General features: G+C 38.3%; 1 protein-coding gene across 5 annotated transcripts in view; it reads left to right on the top strand.

Annotated features, from left to right (window-relative positions):
- The window catches only part of RNF144B (ring finger protein 144B), a 45357-nt gene extending 23311 nt beyond the window's left edge, over window positions 1-22046 (top strand). For all 5 annotated transcript variants that reach the window (XM_025166429.2, XM_015888006.3, XM_025166430.2 and 2 more), the window contains 6 exons: window positions 6961-7065; window positions 17303-17363; window positions 19707-19911; window positions 20653-20797; window positions 21287-21376; window positions 21491-22046. In XM_025166429.2, coding sequence (XP_025022197.1) covers window positions 6961-7065; window positions 17303-17363; window positions 19707-19911; window positions 20653-20797; window positions 21287-21376; window positions 21491-21631 — 747 coding nt within the window. In that variant the 3' untranslated portion in view covers window positions 21632-22046. The remainder of the gene's footprint in view (window positions 1-6960; window positions 7066-17302; window positions 17364-19706; window positions 19912-20652; window positions 20798-21286; window positions 21377-21490) is intronic.
- Window positions 22047-23008: the final 962 nt, after the last annotated feature.

Raw genomic sequence — 23008 nt, forward strand, 5'->3', positions numbered from 1 at the left:
TACAACAACAACAACAGACAATAGCTAAGAGCAAGAAAATTGAAGAAAGAGACAAAGGGGTTAATTCTGGCTGCATAAGACCAACCCTTAAGAACAAATGCATACAAAGCCAGAATTGAGAAGACAGATAGCAAATGCAGCCTCTGCAAAGAAGCTGAAGAAACAGTGGACCACCTAGTTAGTTGCTGCAAGAAGATTGCACAGACTGACTACAAACAATGGCATGACAAAGTAGCAACAATGGTTCATTGGAATATCTGCAAGAAATAACATTTCCCTACAAGCAAGAACTGGTAGGACCACAAAACAGACAAAGTAATAGAAAATGAAGAAGCTAAAGTACTCTGGGACTTTAGAATTCAAACAGACAAGCACCTGCCAAATAACACCCCAGACATAACAATTGTTGATAAGAAAGACAAAGTCTGGAGAGTGGACATTGTAATACCTGGAGACAGCAGAATAGAAGAGGGAGAACTGGAAAAAATAACAAAATACACAGACCTGCAAGCAGAAGTAGAATGACTATGGCAAAAGAAAGCAAAGATAGTAGCAATAGTACTAGGTGCCTTGGGTGCAATCCCAAAACATCTGGAGCACCACTTGAAGACCATCAGCATTGACAAAATCACCATCAGTCAATTGCAAAAGGCAGCTTTACTTGGAACAGCTTATATCCTGCAACAATACCCTTAACACCATCAAACAACAACATCTGCCTATCCCAGATCCTTGAGAAGGACTTGATAGTTGGATAAAAATGCCAAATCCAATCTAAACATCTGGCTGACTGTGCAACCAACAATAATAATGTATTAAATTTATATGCTGCCTGACTCCCTGCAACTGGGAGGTTTACAAGTTGTTAAAAAACATTTAAAAACAAGTAACAGTACAACAAACATAAAACAAAGAAACAAAGATGGCAGAGAAAACAAACCCAGATGGGAACAAGGGAAAGGAAGAAAAGGGGTGTCAATCATCCTCACCAAAGGTCCAGGCAAAAAGCCATGTCTTCAGGGCCCTTTGAAATATCAGTAGGGTGGGGCCATTCAAATCTCGGGTGGGGGGATCTCATTCCAGAGAGCAGGCGCTGCTACAGAGAAGTGTATTTCTGGGGTCCCAATACATGACATTGTTTAATTGATGGAACCCAGAGCATGCCAACTGGCCAGGTAGATGCTATGGGAAATAGGTGGTTCCTCAGGTAACCAGGCCTGATGCCACATAGGGGTTTATAGGTAACAACCAGCATCTTGAATCACAGAAGCAAACTGGCAACCATACAGCTCGTGAAGCAAAGGTGTTACATGGGCATACCAAGGGATGCTTATTACTGCCCATGCCACTGCATTCTGGACCAGCTGAAGCTTCCAGGTAGTCTTCAAGGGCAGCCCCATGTAGAGCACATAGCCGCAGTCATGATCTATATGCAATACTAACAAAAGCCGGTTTGGGGACAGTGAGGCAGGGAAATGCTGGTGTAGTATGGAATGACAATAAGAACTTCCAAGAGCAGTTTGAAAGCAGACTGCAAACTTTACTTCTGAAGCCTCAGAACTGCTGCCGAGCAAAAACATTGTCCCATCTAGATGTGATGCAGATTCTACAGTAAGAAAACCTCCTTCACCTCTACTCCACATAAAAGAAAAGAACAATGGGAAATAAGGAAAAATTGAAGCTCTCTGGGACTGTAGGAGAGGAGGAAAGTGACAGTGTCTTGTCAGTTTTATCTCTGGTTATTTTGCCTGTTTTTCTGAAGGGAAGCTGCAAATGTTTGCATTTTCCTGAGCCAACCCAGAAACCCAGAACAAAGGTTTTCCAAAGAAAAAAGGCTATCTTGCAAATAAGAAAGGTTGTGGCAAAAATAATTTCCCCTTTTAAAATAATATGGCAAAACGCCCAGATACAAAAAAGAGTGTTTGGCAGATAGAGAACCATAAACTTTAATGTTTGGTTGGTAATTATCATCCACAGAATTTTAAATAAAGTCAGCAAAATTAACTTAAATAATCTAGGTTATATGTCATGTTTGAATAGAGTTAGAGACTAGATTTCATTGCAGAGAAAATAGTCCAAGAAAGAAACACTGCCTCCTGGTTAGCTTTTAAAAAGCCAAAAGAGTGAAATTTCAATATCTGAGGGAATCTCTTCATCATCTTAGTAGAGACAGACTGTTATTTTGTCCAGTTATGTGATATTTTTCATAACTGATATCAAAGATCGAGCCAGCAAATCAGAAATGTACTTAGTTGTTAGCTGATTTAATTAGCAACTCTATACTTCAATTATAAAAGAAATAACAGTTAGAGCAAATTGTTGTGCAATGAAGTTTAAGTTTTGGATATGTGTAGGAGATTGTCACAGTACTGTACCAATAGAAGCGAATATGTGTAGCTCAGGGTTGAACTGTGAAGTCCTTGAGGTTCTCTGAGCTTGGCTGTTTTCTTGCAAACATTTCATTACCCGGCTAGGTAACATCTTCAGTGCTAGAATGGGATGGGGTTTGCTCTCTGTTTATATACTGTGGCATGCCTTGCCAGTGTTGGGGTGTGTGTGTGGGTTTTGTTTTGTTTTTTCCTCTATAGTTCCTTGATTAGGGTATGGTTTACTGCTTGATTGTATGTCTGGTGATAATCTTGGTGTTAATCTCTGCTTATCTGGGTGATGATTTCTGGTGAGGAGATGTTCTGGTCTTTTGTTTTCCTTTTTATTGTCTCTTTTGAATACAGTGGTACCTCGGGTTATGAACGCCTCTACTAACGAACATTTCGGGTTACGACCAGCTTCGGCAGGAAAAATTTACCTCGGGTTACAAATTCGCCTCGACTTACGAACCGGATCCGCGGCCATTTTCCCTGCTGCCACGTGGTCGCGGCTTCCTGTGGGCGAGGTCACGGTAGCAAGGAGACGTTCGGTGAGGCTTGTGGTGTGTTTTGTGGTGTTTTGCGAAGGTTTTTGGTGTGCGTGTTAGCATGGCTCCAAAGAAAATGCAGAGCAGGCTTGGCAGGAGTAAGGCTCTGAAGAGAAAATTGCCTCGGGTTGCGACCAAATTCGGGCGGAGGGTGGAACGGATTAACCGGATTTACATTGAACCCTATGGGGAAATTTGCCTCGGGTTGCGACCAAATTCGGAGGGCGGAACGGATTAACCGGATTTACATTGAACCTTATGGGAAACTTTACCTCGACTTGAGACCAACTCGAGTTGCAACCAGTGTCACGGAACGGATTAAGCTCGTATCCCAAGGTACCACTGTAGTGTATAGATGTTGTTTATGTGCCTGTTGATGGCTGCTTTGTCTGAATACCAAGCTTCAAGGAATTCCCTTGCATTTTTGCATTTAGCTTGGTCTAAGATGCTGACAGTTGCCCAGTTGAAACTATGGTTTAGTCTGTCTGTGTGGTTGTGTGGTTAAGGAGTTTTCATTGTGTTTTCTGACAGCTAGTTGGTGTTCATGGATGCGCTCTGCTAGCCTTCTGCCTGACTGTTCTACATAGTGGTTGTTACAGTCCTTACACTGTATGTTGTAGATGACTCCTGTTTTTTCTTCTTGGGCTCCTGGGTCTTTTGGTTTGCTTAAGATGTTTCGGAGGGCTTTAGTTGGTTTGTGTGCTATGGAGATGCCATGTGGTTGTAATAGTCTGTTGGTAGTTTCTGAGACATTTCTGATGTATGGCAGTGTTATCCTTTTTGTAGCTTGTGTTGGTTGTGTTATAGTAGGTTGAGTGGTCAGGCACTTTTTGCTAAAGTTGTGTGGATATCCATTTTGTTGGAAGATGTTGTATAGGTGGTCTGTTTCCTTTTTCTGCTGTTCTGGGTTGCTACGGTGCGTTTGTGTTTGTTTGAATAATGTCCTTACACAGCAATTCTTGTGGGAGGTTGGGTTGTTACTTTGGGAATGGAGTACTTGATTAGTGTGGGTTGTCTTCCGATAGACTTGAATTTCTAATTTGTTGTTGTTTCCTCTGCTGATGAGGATATCCAGGAAGGATAGTATGTTGTTGTTGTTTTCCTCTCTGGTGAATTTTATTCTTTTGAAGATGTTGTTGATAGTTTAATGTGTCGTCTTTAGTTGTTCCTTTTTTATTATAACAAAGGTGCCATCTTATAACAAAGGTGTTTGTAAAAAACCAACCAAGCTCAATGAATCTCAAGGACTCCACAGTACTGTACTGCTGAGGAAGAAAAGGTTGATTTAAATCTCTCTGTATCTCCATCAATTCTTGGCAAGAAAAAGCATTGTGTTGTAATGGAGTGTGGAGAAGTTGTATGGCCCTCACAAGATTGCATGGGAGCTAATGCAGCCTCTTGGTCCAAACAAATTAAATATGCCTTGTATATAATGTATATTGATACTCTTGTCCTGTGCTTTGTGTAAACTTCCTATATCTTCTATACTAACATTTGCCATATTGCCGTAGCATTTTTCCTTTTGCCATTTGCTTTCTGAAAGTTGTAAGAGTTGAAGTTAATCAGCTGGAAGCCTTTTAAAGTGTTGAAACAGGAACAGTTAATGTAACATGTTGAAATGGCCACTTGAACAAGCCATGTGATGTACCGATACTAGTCCTTTTGTATGTGAATGCAGAGGAAGATTATCTAAAAGTGATCTTGATGCATTTGTAGTGAGAGGACAAGTGCCTCCTTGAGCCATTAGTTAGCAACATGAGATCTGAACACATTGCCTGATGGATGAGCTATATATTGAGTGCAAATAAACTTGGTGTAAGCAGTTTCATAACTATGTTTCATAAGTGTTTCACATTGTACAGAAGCAAAGTGGCAAAAGATGCCCTTGAATTTGCTGTGAAAATTAACATTTTCCAGATGGAAAATAAAATGCCAGTGTCAATAACTATTGATAATTAAAGAAAATTCTAAATCCTAAAACTTTGAAGCCCTTGATGTAGTTTCATCCAAGTAATAACAAGCTCTCTTTTTGGAGGACTGGGAGAGATGTTGTAATCTCAACATAAGGACTTTAGGGTATACTGCAGCAGAGCTTTTACTGCTGAGAAAACTCTTCTTGCAAGAAAACAAGGCACAGTATTCTATAAGGCCACATCCACCCAGCCTCCTTGCTCCAGGGCGAAAATACCACATTAGCCATTTCCAGAAGACATATCTATATGCCACTGCCTGTTATCTTATTGTCCATCTGCAGTTGAGGCTGCCCAAAGATGGCTTTAGATGCTCTGTCTGGGGGTGGCATTTTCCCTCTTATCCTGGCTCAGGACCTTTCATCTGGACAATCCATGGTGCATGGGGGAGGAGGGTTGAGGTGAGGTGGTTTGAGTGGTGATCTGCTTGGTTTGGCTGTGATGGAAATAGAACCTTGACTCCTGCAACTTCTTTTCTTTTTTTTTTAATGGGGTGGTTAACCTAGAGGATACAAAGCCCTAAAACGACTAGCCCGTCCCTGGCTTAATACATGTAGTTGAAAGAATAACTGAAATGATTTGGCTCTTGTACTTCTGTAGCCTGGATGGTGGGGAATTCCCTTCTCAGTGGATGCTACTCCTGGGTCTCATTTCCTCTCCTCATGTAATGTTATTAGGGTAGTCTACAGCTCCCACTCAATCTCAACAGCAGAATCGCTTTCTGATATTTCAGTTCTTCAACAATACAGTACTCATCCAGTAGCTATATCTTGACTACATAAATCTGTATAACCATTAGATGGCACCCAATAGATATAAAGTCTAACTCTTTGGTGCCTCCTACTGGTCAAAAAGTCTACCAATCCTCCCATAGTAACAAGAATTAAAAAAAAGCATAATCAACAGTATGAGAAAGGAAAAATAAATAAATAACAATTACAGTGTACAGAGTAACCAGAGCACTGTTCATACCCATTGGAGGAGGCTGTTCATATGGTGGAAGACATTTATTTATTTACAAAATGTATAGGCTTCTGTTCCCCTAACAAGGTTAAAAAGATTGTAATATACAAACAACAGCAATACAATACTGTGTTGGGAACAGAACACAACAATCATATATTTACATTTCCAATGGGCTCATATGTACATCTAGCCCAGCACCTAGGGAAAAATCCTGGTCTTAATGTCTGACAGGGTTTAAATCTTAGTGGTGGTGGTGGGGTGGTACCGTGGCAGAGAAGGCACACATTCTCAATCCCATCAGATGACACTGTTTAATTGATTGAACCTGGAATATGCCAATCCTGTGAGATCTTGTAAGATAGGCACAGATTGGAGACAGATGGTCCCTCAAATATCCAGGTCCTGCATCATGTAGAATTTTATAGATGACAAAGGTGAATTGCACCTGGAAGCCCACTGTTGTCTAATGCAGTTTGCACAGTAGTTGTGTTATATGGATATATCAAGGTGAACCTATAACTACTTGTGCCATCACATTCTGGACCAGTTGCAGCTGCCGAGTAGCAGAAGCTGGGGGTTTAGGAGAACTCTCAAATTGTGTACCAGTTCTGTCTGGGGAAACGAAACCTCTTGAGAACTAACTATGGAAGTTCTCCAGAAATGGGTGGCCTCAAAATTCACAGCCACTCACTCTTGCCAGGACTGAACCTGTCTGTCTCCATCCAGACTCCCACAGCTCCAGGATGGGAATGGAACATGGCAAGGCAGCTGTGTGGATCTGGTCTAGTTAGGTGAGAAGGATGAACCAAACAAAAAAAAGGGCAATAAGAAAAGCAAGCTTCTTTCTAAAAAAGAGGAAAATGTAGCCAGATGCTTCCCAAAGTTCTGAACAAAATGAATGAATTAATGAATTAAAAGTAGGGGCACAAGACTTGACTTTAATAATCAAATACATGGGAGGATATTTCTATCCATAATGAATAGTTTGATTTTTAAAGGCCAGTTTTCTTTTTTCAGTTGCAAAAGCTCCAATAGCTAATGAAGGTGCATTATGCTATGTTTAATTCATAAATATGATTTGTAACTTACAGATTTCTTCTTCTTCTTTAGTGTCTAAAACAATATATGCAATTGGCCATCCGTGAAGGGTGTGGTTCTCCCATCTCTTGTCCAGACATGGTGTGCTTAGGCCATGGAATGCTGCAAGAAACAGAGGTATCTGTATTTTCTTCCTCTCTCATTTCTTTTTAATCTTCTTTGTTCATTTACATAATGAATATATTAGATTGTTTTTCCCCCTTAATTACTCTAATGACTACTTGGCAGGAGGCCCACTTCACAGGAGAAACTAGAAACAAGCAGATGGTTTTTCTCTTGTTTTCTCTTTCCTGGGGAAATGTTGACTTGGCATCCAGACAGCCTCAGAATTGCTTGCTTAAAAACAAGAACATTCTCAGTCTGAATGTCCCTGGTTCTTTGTTAGCAATGGATTCTGGAAGATGTACTGTGGTATTCAGAATTGTAAAACACAAATGGTAGAAATGTTTACATGTCACTTGAGAAGGGTAATATCTTTTTGGATGGAGGAAATGGTGTTTATGTATATATGAACTCCAAGTGCAGTTCATTAGACTTCTGGAGATTTCAAAGACAGTGAGTGCTATGTATACTCCAACTATGCAGTATTGAGTAATAAAGGCTCAGGGTAAAAAAATAACACGGCCAATTTATATTAAATCTCTTCTTGGAAACATTCGTGTCATGGTTCTTATTATACTCGTTGTTGTTATGTGAATTACTTGTATGTTGCCCTTCAAAACAGAGTTTTCTCAGGATAATTTACCAGATGGCAAAATTGCCATTTTAAATTAAAATGATAAATAACAGGATTAAAAATGTACAGAGATTATATATTGCTTAAAAAAACTTAGGAGCAGCCTAGACATTAAATGTTAATATAATTAATTAAAAGGTTTGATAAAATAAAAGAAGCACAAAATGTCCTTCTCTGGAAGGCATTCACTGGAAAGACCTGCTCCTGAGCTAGAAAACAAAGTTAGGAGAATTGCCCTAGATGTCTTGCTGTTCATTTTCAATGCAATGGAAGGAATAAAGAGAAGTTTATCATATCTAATATTACCCTTGATTTAGATCTAGAAGCTAAAGAAAAAAGGAGACATTCTGAAGTTTGTATAAAGTAGCTGGCTGTGGGTAATTAAAAGTGAGATAATTCCAGAGGATTCTTCCCTTTAATTTCATCCTTGAGAAAGACTTTGTAAACTGATGTCATTAACCCTGATTTAGGAGAAAATGCAAAACTTGTAGAAGTGCATACATGTGAGACCTGGGCTATAACAGCGTTATGCCTTGGGATGCAGGTTTTTTATGGTAGACTGTATTGGTGATGTATAAATACCTGTATAATTAATGAAACATGCCCAATAACCATAGACAGACAAGGAGGGTAGTAAAAAAATCAATTTCAAGGGTATGCAGTCATTAAAATTGGGAAAAACATAAGTGTTTGGAGTAATTTTGCTTTAATTTGGTATATTCAGACAGCTACTATTGTGCAATTGTGCAATCATGGAATGTTATGGGGTTCCAGATACCGTTAACTTCCCTTTGTAACTGTATAGTGTTTTCCTGTGACTGCCGTAATCTTCTTTTCCTTACTGTAAAATGTCTGTTAAAGAGTGAAAGATGGAATACCTGCATTAGTCTTGTGACTTGTACTATACAGTATACCCCAAAGCCTCCAGAAGACATCCATTCTGGCTCTCTGCTTTGGAATTAAATGCAAAATGAGGGGACTGCGGATGCTGTACTACTATCTGTTCAGTTTCAAACTGATTCAGGCTGTAGATGACATGAGGCATAGGTGGGACAACTCAAGGGAGACCTCAGTTTTCTTTCTCCATGCCATATTTTCCTGTTTCGTCTATACTGAAAAATAACATTTATTCTTCCCAATTATTAGGAGCAAAGGGGGACAATGTGTAGTTAAAATGACGGAAGAAAAATAAATATGGACAGACCCTTTTATCTGAAGGATATAAGAATACACCATTAAGAAATAATTTAAATGTTCCCTCCAAGTTTTCTTCAATTGCACGGAACTTTCTTAACATACAAGTGGTAGAGTTAAAAAAAAAAAGTGCTCTAAAGCACTAAATCCACCCCAAAATCCATGTGCTCACACAAATAAAAGACTTGCACATTTCCATAGAATTTCCATGATTTTGAAGTTGACTTTTCAAGTGGTATATTGCACATATTCACCCTGAACTGTACAGTAAGCAAATCTGTTAAGGAATAAAGTTGCTTCATCTTCTGAGATCAGTGTTCTTGCATTACTCACATAGACCTGAAATAAAAATAAGTTTTCAGCATTTTGAATGTAGAGAGAATGCAATGCTAAAGTATGCATGAAAATCATAAAAGAGTGTTCTAAGATTATTGTTTGTAAAACTCCTGAAATCCAAGCTCCATTTCAATTAGCCAGGCAAGAGGGCACTTGAGGGTATACATTAATGGGCCATTAATGTTTTCTTCTGTATATAACCCTACATATTGAATGAATAAACAATGAGGAATATATTTAATGGACCATGTATGATGGGAAGTACTGAATTTTGTTAGAGGTTTTGTTCCTTATGTATTTGTGATCTTCACTGATCATATATTACAGTGATGAGTAATCATTCCTGAGCAGAATAGGTACTCTTAAGAGCAGCAAATGATCTATGCTGGATCAAAGTTTTAATAAGCTTCTGCCTCTCTTAATGAATAAAGAGTATGGCCTTGCTGCCCCCTTTGCTACCGTAGATTGCTTCATACACTGTTCTGTTTACATCTCTTCATTTCATCTATTCCTAAGACCAGCTTTAACCTGTTGCCTACCAAACAAGTTGCATTGTTAGCCAGGATGGCCTTTGATCATGCTTGCTTGGAAATACTGTATATTACCTGTTAAATGGTTTTATATGCAGTGCAGGAAGTTTAAGAGGCATGGACAGCTGCTCTTGTCCCTGTACTCTTGGTATAAGATAGTCGAGATCTGAAAAGGGCTTAGAATAATTAGCTGGATTTTCAAGATAATTTCTTATCAGGGTCCTCAATTAAAAGTAGAGGCTAAGCACACTCATCTGCATGTAGACTTCCTTTCAGATGTTCATGCTAGGAACCTGAAGATCTCCAAGGCAACCAGTCACATGAAGACATTTGGAGTGGACACGCACATGGTACCCATCTCTCTTCCCAGATTTAGTTCCACTTGCCTAGAGTTCTTGACCTATTTTAAAAGGTTGCCCCAAACTATCCTCCTTCTTAAGAGTCAGTAACTGGCTTTTCACCAAGAACTGATCCAAGCATGGATGTCTTTGTATGCTGATACCATGTAGTTACATGTTTATGTTATTTGGCCATTAGACTAATAATGTGCATGCTTATAAATGCACTGAAATTCAGTGGGATTTCTTGACATACAGTAGATGGTAAAATTAATTCTTAATTTAAAACATATAGATTAAAACAGCCTAGAGATCAATAAGAAGAGGCAAAATCTGCTGACTTGAATTAGAACAAAGACGAATGAGAGCTCTATACAAGCCTTAGCTAAAAAAGACCTCTTTTTTATTGCATACAGGAATGTAATGGCAGCTCAATGACTGAGAGAATATAAACTATTTTAGCTTACTTTCTGGGTAACTCCAGGAAGAAGAATAGCCCAAGACAATAAATGACTAGGAATGAGGGAAGCAGTCATACTAACTGTAGCTTCTAATCTGGTTGTATGGTTATTATCCTTATGGTCCTTTAATGGTGATTTTTTTTAAAGGTCATCTCTGCATATTCCACTAAACAGGCACTACTTGGTGCCCACATGATAAATATAAATTACTATGGAAAAGTATGCAGTACAATTATATGGTGTGGGTGTTAAAACCCCAGATTTCCACTTGACAATCTGGGCTTTTAAAATTCCTTCTTCACCGAAGTAACTTGTTGGCTACAGAGATCCACAAGAAGTCCTAATATGCGTGATCCAGCTATTGTGAGGAGTGAATTGGAACTGCAGAAGTAGTCCACTTGAAGTAAACTGATGTACCTCTGCAAGTCCCATTTGGTATCCCAGAGCAACTCAGTCTAGGCAATAGGGCAGAACAAGAATGACATTGTTTAGAGCAGTGTTTCTCAACCTTGGCCACTTGAAGATGTCTGGACTTCAACTCCCAGAATTCCCCAGCCAGCTATGCTGGCTGGGGAATTCTGGGAATTGAAGTCCAGACATCTTCAGGTGGCCAAGGTTGAGAAACACTGGTTTAGAGTATCTTCCCAAGGCCCACATTATTCAGCAGAGCAGAAAAATACTTTCTGCTCCATATCCGTTTTCCTGAAACCTGAAATAGCATGAATTTGTTACACAGGTTTCTTGGAATAAATTCTGTTCAAAAACAACTATAATAAGCTTTCAGGAACACTTCCATGGTAACTGAAGCAGCATTTGAATAGTACTCACTGCCTAAAATTAGTAACGTAACTGCTATTTAGTTTGCTTATTCTGCCTTTTCATAGAAATACAGTCAGGTGAATAAGGCTCATCCTGAATACTGTTCATTTTCTTTTAAATATGAGGGAAATAATAGGAATTACAAGTAGATGAAGGATAATTGTATGGAAGGAAAATGAGACAGTTTCCTCAGCAAGTGAATGACAAGTGACATTCAGAAGACAAGTCTGATTGTTTTTTCCCTCTTCGTTCTTGAATACAGTTTTAAAAGATTTGCTTGTGGTGCTGGGAAGTATGAAGTCTCTTTGTAATGGTTATACAGTACCTCTCGAGTATTTACTTTGGTGCTATCTTGGCTGAGTAGCGGACGAAGAGGTGGCAGCTTTATATAGGGATATGTACTCCCAGGAACATCCCACTTATGATACCTTTATTTGGCAAGCTGTATCGAACTGATTGATGTGTGAATCAGGGTGAAGTGACAGAAAAGCTAAGGTTAAACTACATATTCAGATACTCCAAGGAACCTGCAGAAAAAAAGCAGGATAAGATGAAATAATGATCTTGTTTACATATTGTGCTAAGCTATAATTTGCTTAATCATGGTTTGTAGAAGAACTCTTGATTGGCTTGGTTCACACATTGTACTAATCCCTAAAACCAAGGTGTATAAACCACAATAACTGCATCCACGAAATATGCTGAGCTGAAAAAGCACCAATTTATCAGAATGCAACCTGCCTTCTCCTCCAGCTTCTTCTCTTACAGGATGACACCTGCATATCTCTACCCTTTTTCTGAGCAAGGGTATACATTTTGAGGGGAAGAACAGGGCTACAGGTGCACATCATTTCTATTTTCCATGAAAGCTTATGAGGTGAATTTTTGGAAATACAGCTGATGATGGAGGCTGGCTCTTTGCTTTGCAGTATGGCAGCTGTTTGAATACAATCTGGTTTTTTTTTAATGTAAAAAGCCAGGTGGGGCAAAGAGCATGGCAAGTATCAAGGGATCATATTAGTATACCAACATACCACTTTGGAGAACCCAGCCTTAGAGCAACGTATGAATGCAATTATATTGATTGAAGTGTGTAACAGTTGGCAAATATGGATAATCAACGACGAAATGCTAATACAAAAAATTAAGAAATATGCCCAATCAATAGCATAATGCTTAATGGACATCTAAATTCCCTTATATAAATCCAGAATAATAGCATAGTCCATTATATTTGATGAAGGATCGCTACAAAATTATCTACACAGCCCTTTCTATTTCACTGTTGCTGTTTCTCTAGCAATTATGCAAATCATTTAAGCATTCATCAAGGAGCTTTTTCTCTTCCCTTCCAAAGCACACTTTTCCTTTGCAGGATAGAACTCATTTGCTTCATAACAAAGATGTGGAATGGCAATCGATAATGGACATTGTTTTCATTATTTCAGTTAGAAATGTAGAAGTGTTGACCTAGAGATAGCAACCTCAGCCACCTGCGTTTATTTTAAAACAGTAAACACTTAAAAAAAACCCTTCACTCAGAAACCAATTCTTGCATTGCCAGTATTTCATAATGTTTCTAAACAAAATCTATTTTGAATTACAATTCTTCCATATTCCTCTGTTGTACTCAGTAAAAACAGGAATGATCTACTGCAAAACTAATCCTTCTCTAGAAATGTCATGATAATTTATAATGGAGCTCTGATGGATACTGAAATTGGAGATGAGAATCTTATAGCAAACTCTCCTCTATTGGTTGCCAGATAGTTATCATTCAGCACATTTTGCTGCCTGAAGTATAACAAATAGTGTTTCACTTCCTAGGTTCTGAATATCTAACACAGACAACCAGGAAATATGTCTTCACGGTGCTTAAACCAAATGTTATTGTATTGCCTAACTTGTTTTGAATATGTGAATTCCTTGTTCAAGGGTTCTGTAGTTCAAAGGTATAAAAGGAAACATAAAATGCATATTTGTGAAAACAAAATAGTTGACTTGAATTCATTCAATAAAAACTGTTGTCATTATAGAACGAAACTGAAGGCAATGACAGAACCGCCTCCTAATAGAATAAATATAACTAAATTAAAATGGTCTTTCCCTGTCATCTTATTCACTGAGCTTGGTGCCATATGAATGTAAGGTTATTTTAAACTGGGAAAAAGCTGGTTTTGTAAGATGCGTGCTGTTGGTTTTGCCCCAAATTAGGATATTACGTACAAGTTTTTCACTACTTCAGCCAATAAGGGAGTTTGTGTGGCTATACTTTTTCCTGTTTTTATTGTTTGGGGGGGGGGGGGAGGTGTCATTTTAGCCATTCCATTTTACATATTACCTTACATGCATACATTTTACATACTCCATAGGATACTTCGGGCTGCTACAGCTACTCACTTCCATTAGTGCCTTTGGGACATTGGGAAGTTGGAATCAAACTGAAACTTTAGCCAGTTTCCCTTTCTAGGTGGGAAACTAGCACCCCCAATGCTCCCTCAACCTCTCCATTGTGCTTGTATCAGGCCCTGCAAAATTGGCAGACTTGGAAACAAGAAGCACTTACATTTCTGGAAAGATGTGTATGGCTCGTAAGGTAACATAACAGGATGTTGAAAGCCTGTCAAAGCAATTCTCCTGCTTGGATTATACCCAGCATTATCAAGCCGGAGTTGCTCTGTGTCTCTTTCTCACGCTTCTGTGAGAATGGTGCCTGTGCTGGGGTGTCTCTTTTGCAACAGTCCTGTTTCCTCCTCCGCTTTCCCAGGGTCTGTTAGCCATGCCATCACAGCCTGTGACCTGTTATTCAGTCTGTTTCTGAAAATAAGGTAATCATTCCTCTGGAAGATTGGTAAAATTCTGTCCAAAAATAGTCCAGCTGATAAGAGGAAAGGGAGAAAGGAATCTAGATGGATCTAGGGTGAAGCATTAGAAACTCACTCAATGTGCTAGGTGACTTTACAATTGTTCTTTACCCCACCAACCTATCATTTGGCCTAGTTTTGGACACAGGTTTACTGGTTTTCCAGAAGACCAACAGCCCCATGTTTAGAAATAGCCCAAGTACTGATTATTTCATGGAGGACTTTTGCAATGACAATTTCCCACACAGGCAACTTGAAAGGTCACTGAAGTCTCCATCCCAGGCACCTAACTCTTCTAGCGTAGACCTGCCCCTGACTGCAATTGCTGGGGGGTTTCCTGTCAGCTTGTGATGCTGGGTGAGAGAGGAACTAAAGCTAGGGAAATTTACTAATCATTGCCCTTAAATTGTCCTGCAGTAAAACTTTAAAGACAGAATCATTCACAAGCCTTGTTAGCAAGTAAGATTTGTGCTTGGCAGTTGGGGCAGTGCAAATTATTCTGGCATAGTTTTCTGCGGATTCAAGGACTGGAGGAATGGTGGGGGTTATGAAGAAGAGCCCTAAATGTGCAAGTAACTCCTCCCCATTATGCTATTACAGTTGATTCAAGAAGGAAGCTTGATCACCCTCTTGAGACATTGAAAAGTTGTCGTCCTGGGCTTAGAGGATAGGATAACATGGAAATATCCTCTTAATTTAGTTATATATTCACTTTATTCCAAGGAGTCTGCTTTTCTGTGCTTAAATCCATGTCCCTATTTGTTGCCTTCAGCTCCTCTGAGCTCGTCATTTTTTTCTGAGATCACCTCGTAGTGGTATTGTAATGGATGTTTGGGAGATAAATGGGTTTGTTTGGGAGAGCTGTGCATTATTTCCTATCACAACAAATATGATCAAATATGAACTGACAGTAAACATCTGCTTTCCATTGACTGCTATAAAATTTTGCATTATATAATCTCATTGTCTGGGGAATACAAACCTCTGTCTCTGGGTATATACTTTCCAAACTCTTTATTATTAATAATAACATTATGCTCTCTTGTGTGATGTTTCCTCACTATTCTATTGTTTTGAATTTTGGCTTGTTTTATTTTTATATTCCATAACAAAAAGGAGAAACATTGCCCAAAGATGTTTGCTTTTCTATACCCAATTATTTCATTTCTTTCTATACATATTGCTTCCTCCTAACAAATCCTCAAAGTCTTGTTTGAGATGGCGAGGGAGGTATTTAATGAACGGAAATGAATATTTTATGATAGGAATAATGTGTGCTCTCTTGCTAGAGTAGGGGTAGCAATAAACTGACATCCATTGGAAACTAAAAATAGGAGGGATGAGAGAAAGAGAGAGAGTAAAAGCATATTAAATCTATCACCTTGATTTGAAGAAATACAATTCTGAAATCACAGTGTCAATAGCATTCATTACCTGGCATGCATTATTACTGGCACTTAAATAGGATTACTCTAGGTGACTTATCTGTAGACAGTTATGTTGTCTATTATATATTATATATACAAGATAAACTGAATGTCCCTGAGAAATTATTTTGAGGTTGCTTCAGTAATAAAATAGTAAGATAGTAATGTTACTGTCTGACATTATTTGCTGGAGGGGAGGTAAATGGCGCATGCATTTTGATGAGGCACTTTTATTAGTTGCAGAGCTAGAGTTTGTGCAACCCTCGGCAAGAATTCACAAACTAGTTTTTCCTGTGACAAAGAAGTTAATGGCATGTATGCGTGGGTAGGGGGTGAGGCAGCTTTAGCATATCCTGTTGCCTTTTGAAGTGTGTGGTGGCAATTAGCAGCAGGGCTTTCACTACAATAGGATCTTGTAATCACTGTCCCATTTCCTCCTTCTGTTTTGTTTTTGTTTTGTTTTTTTGGTGTGTGTGTGTTATTGTTACAACAAATTATTTACATGAAGTATGAGTCTAAATATCTGCTTTTCAAACTATATCCACTTGGTGACTGCACTGATGTATATTTTTATTAAAAAGGGCAGAATACTTTGCATGAATAAAATTACATATGCTTCTTCCCTCTTCCTGATTCTCAGATGTCAGTATCCAAGGGTATGACTTAGAATAGCGTTTCACTTTAGGATACTCACAGATGTCATTACATTACTGCTGCAGTGGAAAGCAGAATAGAATCCAAACGATTAATATCAGTGGGGGATGCTAACAGGGCCCGTTCTGTCTGATGATACATCCTTTTTGCCTAGGGATGCATTTGCTCTGGGTAGAGAAGGAGTTGAGTGCTGGAATGATTAGAATCTTGCACAAGGGAGTAATCTGAGTATATTCAGCAAGTGGCATTTTAGTAATTATGATCATTATCATGTGACAGTCTGGTCATTTGAATCTTCCATACTGGCACACAGTCAATCATCATCTTAGAGTTGTTACTGTCAAGAGGGAAAAAAACCAAACAAACCCACAGCAAATTATCTGTTTGTTAGGATGCTGAAAAACATGGGTTGTCTTTGAAAGCCTTCATAAGAGATTCTATATAGCTAGAATCTGTTTTCAGTGGTGATAGAGAAGCCACTAAGGATGGCTGTGTGTGTGTGTGTGTGTGTGTATTCCAAGTCTCACTGAAATGAATAATTTAGGTAGGAAAAATGTCTGGATTATAGATCAAATTCCTAGTATTGTCATTTTTGGCTTAGTACAGGTAGCAGCATCTGGCTGACCATGGATAATCTTGAAAAAGCTAAGTCTGGTTAGTACTTGGATGATCATCAGAAAATATCAGGACAGTAGACTAGATGCAAAGTTGAAATATTTCCATATTTTTGCCAAGAAAACAATATGAATAAATCCATGTGGTGCCCAGGAGTGAGTTTAACTTGAGTTTGAATTTTTTTTTTTAAAAAAAAATGTTCATTAGCTGAGATTTTGAGAGTATTTACTAGTGTTGCATTTAGACAATTTTATTTTTAAATTCACCTCAATCATTAGACTTTCAATTTCTCTCGTAAAAAAACCTTATTTGAGTTATTATTAGGAATGAATGGTAATCTACCTTTTCTTAATATTTTGTTATTGTGTTCTTCATCCCAGATATCCAGCTTGGTGCCTGAGGACCAATTTCAGTTATACCAGCAGTTGAAATTTGAAAGAGGTGAAGCTTTTACATTAATATATGGGGGTTCAGATTGCATTGTTAAATTCACAAAATAGCAAAGAATGTGTAGGAAAAGTTACTTGACTGAGGGAACAATCTTATTAATGTCTATTCAAAAATAAGTCCCATTTAGTTCAATGACAGTTTCAGGACTATAGGACTACAACCTTAATTTACTTACTTACTTATTTACTTACTTACACACACACATAAATAAAGAGATTTAATGACAATTTAACTGAACATAGTTATGGATTCCTTTTTTTTGTTCTACATGTTTCTTTTTAAATTCTGGGATTTTGAATATATTTTTATCCTTTGGCAAGGGAGAAAGATAGTGGCAGCATACTTATTCTCCTTTCAAATACCAGAATCTTGAAGGCTTGACAGTGTTTTCCTTTCCATCCCTCTTATACCAAAAAGACTCAAAGTGGGACAGTTTTAAGTTTCTTTCTCACACTATTTTGTTTTGCCAGACTGAACTCATGTTTTGCTGATGGTCTCCAAATATCTTTTCCAGGGTCATCTCTGTGCTCCCCTGCATAGATCACAACTATAATAGCAAAGAAAAGGGGCCATGGTAGGCTATTGCTGGGTGATGCTTCATGTTAAGTCAGGATTTTTAACCAATGGATTGTTGAACAGACTACAGTGGCCTTACTTGCAGATAATCCTAAGCCACAATTGATGGGTTTGCACAGCACAATAAACCTAAATGAAACTGTCCATTTTATGGCGTAGTAGATAAGTATACATGCAATGAATGTGGGGAAATTTCAGTTCGGGAGGATCAGGCGAGGCAAGGGAAATCAACTATCTGTCCATCCAGGAAATGAAGCCTGGAAAAATCAAATGCAGAAGAACTACTTAGGAGAGTGAACTTCCCCTCCTGAGTTGGCATTTACCAGAGAGGAGGGAAGCTTTTGCTTGGTCTTTGTCTTGAGTATTATTGTTGTTTTGGCTGCAAGTCAGATAGGGCCAAGGTGGGCTGGAATCTAGTGAGTCTGGAGAGCAAGCTGGGCTCAGTGAAGCTAGATGAGCTATAGAGTCTTTTGTTTTATGGACTGAGATCTGGACTGCGATAATTTGTTCAAAGATTCTGGGCTGGGAGGAGCAGCTGACTGAGATCAAATGACAGTTGTTCATTCTTTTTTCTTTCTTCTTTTCCTTTTTTCTGATTTTGCTAGGTATAATAAAGATTTACAATTCTTAATGAACCAATGGGGCTCATTCTGACAAAAGGCTTCTAACATACACAGTCTGCCAGGTCAGGCTATAGAAGGAGGTTGCCACTTTTCTCCTGATAAATCAGTGGCAGAGGAGATTTCTCTGGTGTAAAGTGGTTGATGGCAACAAGGTTATGTGAAGAGAGTTGTAGATTCTTCATGGGAATCAGCTGGGGCCCATGCCATGTGCATACATACACACACCTCATTACAATGTGAAAAATATTTACTACTTACCTGCTTTTTTTTTTTTTTTTAACCCTTAACCCTTGCTGTCCATGTGCCATTGCCCAGAGTCCACTGGAGTTGGGCGGCCAATAAATTTAATAATACTAATACTAATACTACTAATAGCCATTTAAAAGCCAGAAAATTGCATTCCTTCCTTTCTCATATCACATAGTCAAATTGGGCTAGAACTAGAATTTCCTGTTGCAGGTTTTACCAAACTAGAATAACTGCCATGATTCTCTAGATTCTCATGTGAAATGAATTATATGATTAGGCTTCTCTGAGGATGCTTGCAGGTTTCATACAACAACTGAGTGGATCCTGATGTCATGAAAGAACAATCCCCTTTTGCCTAATCATTCCTTCTCTGTAGGGTGCTGGATATTCACTTACTTTTCAGAAGCAATCTCACATCTCCTAACAAACAAATAAGGAAACACATGCTAGGGAAATCAGTTATTTTTGTTTTCCATCTTACACTGAAGGATATGTATCACAGTCAAGATGAAGACCTCCATCTAACCTAGATAAGCAAGAAATTTCATCTTGGTGAAAATAATTTCCCCAGCTAATTATGTTTTTGAAATGCAGATAAAATTAAACAGGATTGGCTTTCCTCTTTTCTAAAACATACTGGTAGATATAGACCAAATGATATTAGACAATGGCCTGGTTCTTATGTAACACTATGCCAGGACTATTCATGGTAAAAGGAAAGCTCTCCCATCTGTGATTGGTTTACTGATACTGGATATAAGTAGAGGAGCTGCAACTTAAAATATAGATTTTTAATCATATGTTTATACTTTGGTTTCTCTTCTGATTGTGTAAATCTTTCACCTTTTTTTAAACTCGTGTTTTGATTTGTAACAAACATTCTCAGAAGTGCATTTGGATCCACTGAGAACCTGGTGTCCCTCTGCTAACTGTCAGACTGTGTGCCAAATTGAACCGAGTGAATCTGGATTACCAGTGCCTATAAAATGTCAGAGGTGTTACTTGACATTTTGTTCATCATGCAAAGAGCCTTGGCATGTGGAGGGATCATGCTCAGAAAGCCATTTCGTGGGGGTTGCCAGCGAGCAAGGGTAAGAGAAGACTTTGTCTAGCTGTTGCAAAATCTTTATATCATTCAAATTTCTATAAATACTATATTTCCTTAGCTAGAGATAGTGTTTCTGACATTGATTAAATAATTGTTTGGTAGCTGAAGGGAAGAAATGCTGGACTTTGAGGTAGCTCAGGTATTCTTGATTCTGAAAGGTCAGTTCCATGGGTACCTTCAGTTATTCTGGATTTTTGTCAGTCTGTATGACAGGCTTGTTGGGGATCAGTGTAGCTAAACAATATGGCAATTTCTTGGTGGGTGAGCGCAGTAGAAGCTGTTGTCTGGACATAACTTCAGCAGAGTAAATATAGGGAATTGGTTAAGAGCTGCTTTGTACATTATGAGGAAGCAGTGATGAGGAATATATTTCACTTTCATACCAACTCTTTAAGACAGAATACTAAAGCAGAAATAAGATGAATCCACCCACTGCTCATTTCCCCAGTGGAAGAAATATTTGAATTCTAACATTGCACAACCATTAAACACGATAACCAAATACATGGGTGACCCTCTCTTATTTTTACATGTGTTTGAATGTGAATAATTGTGTTTGCTGCATAAGGGAAGTATTTTCCCCCAGTTTAAGCATACCTACATGGGTCAATATTCTTCTGGGCAACCCTACTTGGCATGACCAGACAACCATTCAGTGTGAATGATTATGGAAAGAGCCATGCAGCCATGACTGTTTCAGAGATTTTCTCCCCTTCTTTTCTAGAACACTTATTAAAAACAGCTCAGAAGCTCCAATTAAACAATGCCCAGTTTGTCGGATCCATATTGAGCGGAACGAAGGCTGTGCTCAAATGATGTGTAAAAATTGCAAGCACACATTTTGCTGGTACTGCCTACAAAATTTGGATGTAAGTGGCCTGTGAAAAAAGGTTTTTCTCTATAGTTTTTTAAATACTTGTAGCCAGGAAGACTAATGCCTAAAAATATAACATTTCCATACCTACTATTTCATGATTGCATCTCAAGTTTTTCCTTCTGCTTTCTCTGAAGTTCTGTATCAAAAGTTATAGATGCAGATCTCATACATATAAGGCTTGTTGATGTTAAATGGAGTTTTGCAAATGATACATCTTCCTTTTTGTTTAGCCTTACTTGTTCCTCATTTACCAGTGAATTTTTCCTGCTTCTGCTGCATGCTTTATAAAGCCTAGTTTTATAAAATATGCAGTAGGTAATTGCTCCATAGAAGGTTAATTGGCATCAAAATGTTGGTGACACTCATTTTTGTGAAGTCCCAAGTTTATAAAATGGAGCTGGAAAAAATCTAAAGTTACCACTTTGTCATCCAAGAAGGTTGAACCTTTTCATGTAAGCTGTGGTACTGTTTTGCCTTTTAGAATGACATCTTCTTAAGACACTATGACAAAGGGCCCTGTCGAAATAAACTGGGCCATTCACGAGCCTCAGTTATGTGGAATAGAACACAGGTATGCTAATAATTTGGATTTGTGTTTATTATAAGCTTTAATTGTGTATATGTTTTGCATCTTCATACATATAGGGTTTTCCTGATTACTCTATTTCTTCTTTTCAACTTCCAGGTTGTTGGCATTCTAGTGGGCCTGGGAATCATTGCCCTGGTAACATCTCCCTTACTGCTCTTAGCCTCACCGTGCATCATTTGTTGTGTCTGCAAATCCTGCCAAACCAAGAAAAAGAAGCATGACCCACCACCAACATAATATTTTCTGCCCATGTTGGACATAAATGTCTATCATGTTTGTCAGGGAGAAGACTAATGGTTGACGTCTTGCATTGTGCTTCACCAACCAGTTCTCCTTTACTTTGCCAACTTCTGTAAAAAGTGCCTACTGGTTCGCAGGATACCACTTTATTTGCACGCTATAGTTCGGGGCAGGGAGAGTGGCTATTTGCTGTCATCTGGGTTCAGCTCTGTTTTTTCATTTTTTAATGGAGCTGGGCTTGTAAGATGTTTTTAAAGTTTTTCAAAATGACTGCTTTGTTTAAAGTGGCAGATGAAGCTGCAGTTGTTCACCAGATTCTGAATGAGTATTGATTTTCCCAACAACTTGATACTGTATCTCCTGAAGCAGCCATACAGTTGAATAAGAAAATAAAATGTGTAATTCAACTCTTTTTAAAGAAAATGTTGATTACTTTAAATGTTAGATTTCTAGTGCAGACTTAATGACAGTTTAAAAAACAAACAAAAAACAAAAAACAACCCTTTAAGTTGCAAGATTTTTTTTTATTTTAAAAAAAAATCCAGACCTGAAAATGGGGAAACCAGAAAACTCAAGTCTCGAATATAATTGGTATATGATCTTGCCAGTCTACATTTTCTAAAAGGCAAGTCAGGTCAAATAAAGTCTTTAAAATAAGATCTGCTTTACTACGGCACCATAACAGGCTGAGAAGATCACCCTGTCTGTATCGCCCTGAGCTATAAATTACTTTCAAGCAGTCTGATGCTAGTTTTGGTCCAGAAGTGCTAGGTGCAGCATAACTGACCTGAGTAGGGCATAACTGGGCCTTTATTTTTTCTCTAGATTATATTACTGCTATCTTATTCTTCATGGATGAGGCTTAGTAGATGAGTCAAAATGATCTGAAGACATAAAGGTTATCACTTGTGGAAACAACTGAACTTGTCAAAAAGTTGGCCGTGATCCTAATAAATATTGTTGCAACAAATAAAAACCATTTTATCAAGCTAGGGAGGAACTGTGAAAATAACACAGTGTGTACCTCAAAACAAGTCCTATGTGTAAGCATAGTTAATGAATCTAGTTTTTCAGATGAAACAAGTACTTTCCCATGTTGGAGTATCTACCATCTCATAAAACAGATCCTCAGCTAGTATGAAATCAAAGGAAGAATGGCATGCCTTGAAAATATCGGAAAAGAACAAAGGGTGACAAAGAATACAGCACTGTGATCTTGGTTGCAAGAAAATAATTCTCTATTCTGATCATGCGTTCCTCCACTCCACCCCATTCTATGGTAAAAGGTGGCATTACATAAACAAGACATATCATTGTTTCTTGAACAATTAAGTTTGTGTATTCTATGGTATATAGGCTAACAGAAATCTAATA

This window comes from Python bivittatus, unplaced genomic scaffold (genome assembly GCF_059951505.1).
Source record: "Python bivittatus isolate LINGU-HERP-01145 unplaced genomic scaffold, Pbiv_v1 ctg000840_np1212, whole genome shotgun sequence".
Taxonomy (NCBI): Eukaryota; Metazoa; Chordata; class Lepidosauria; order Squamata; family Pythonidae; genus Python; species Python bivittatus.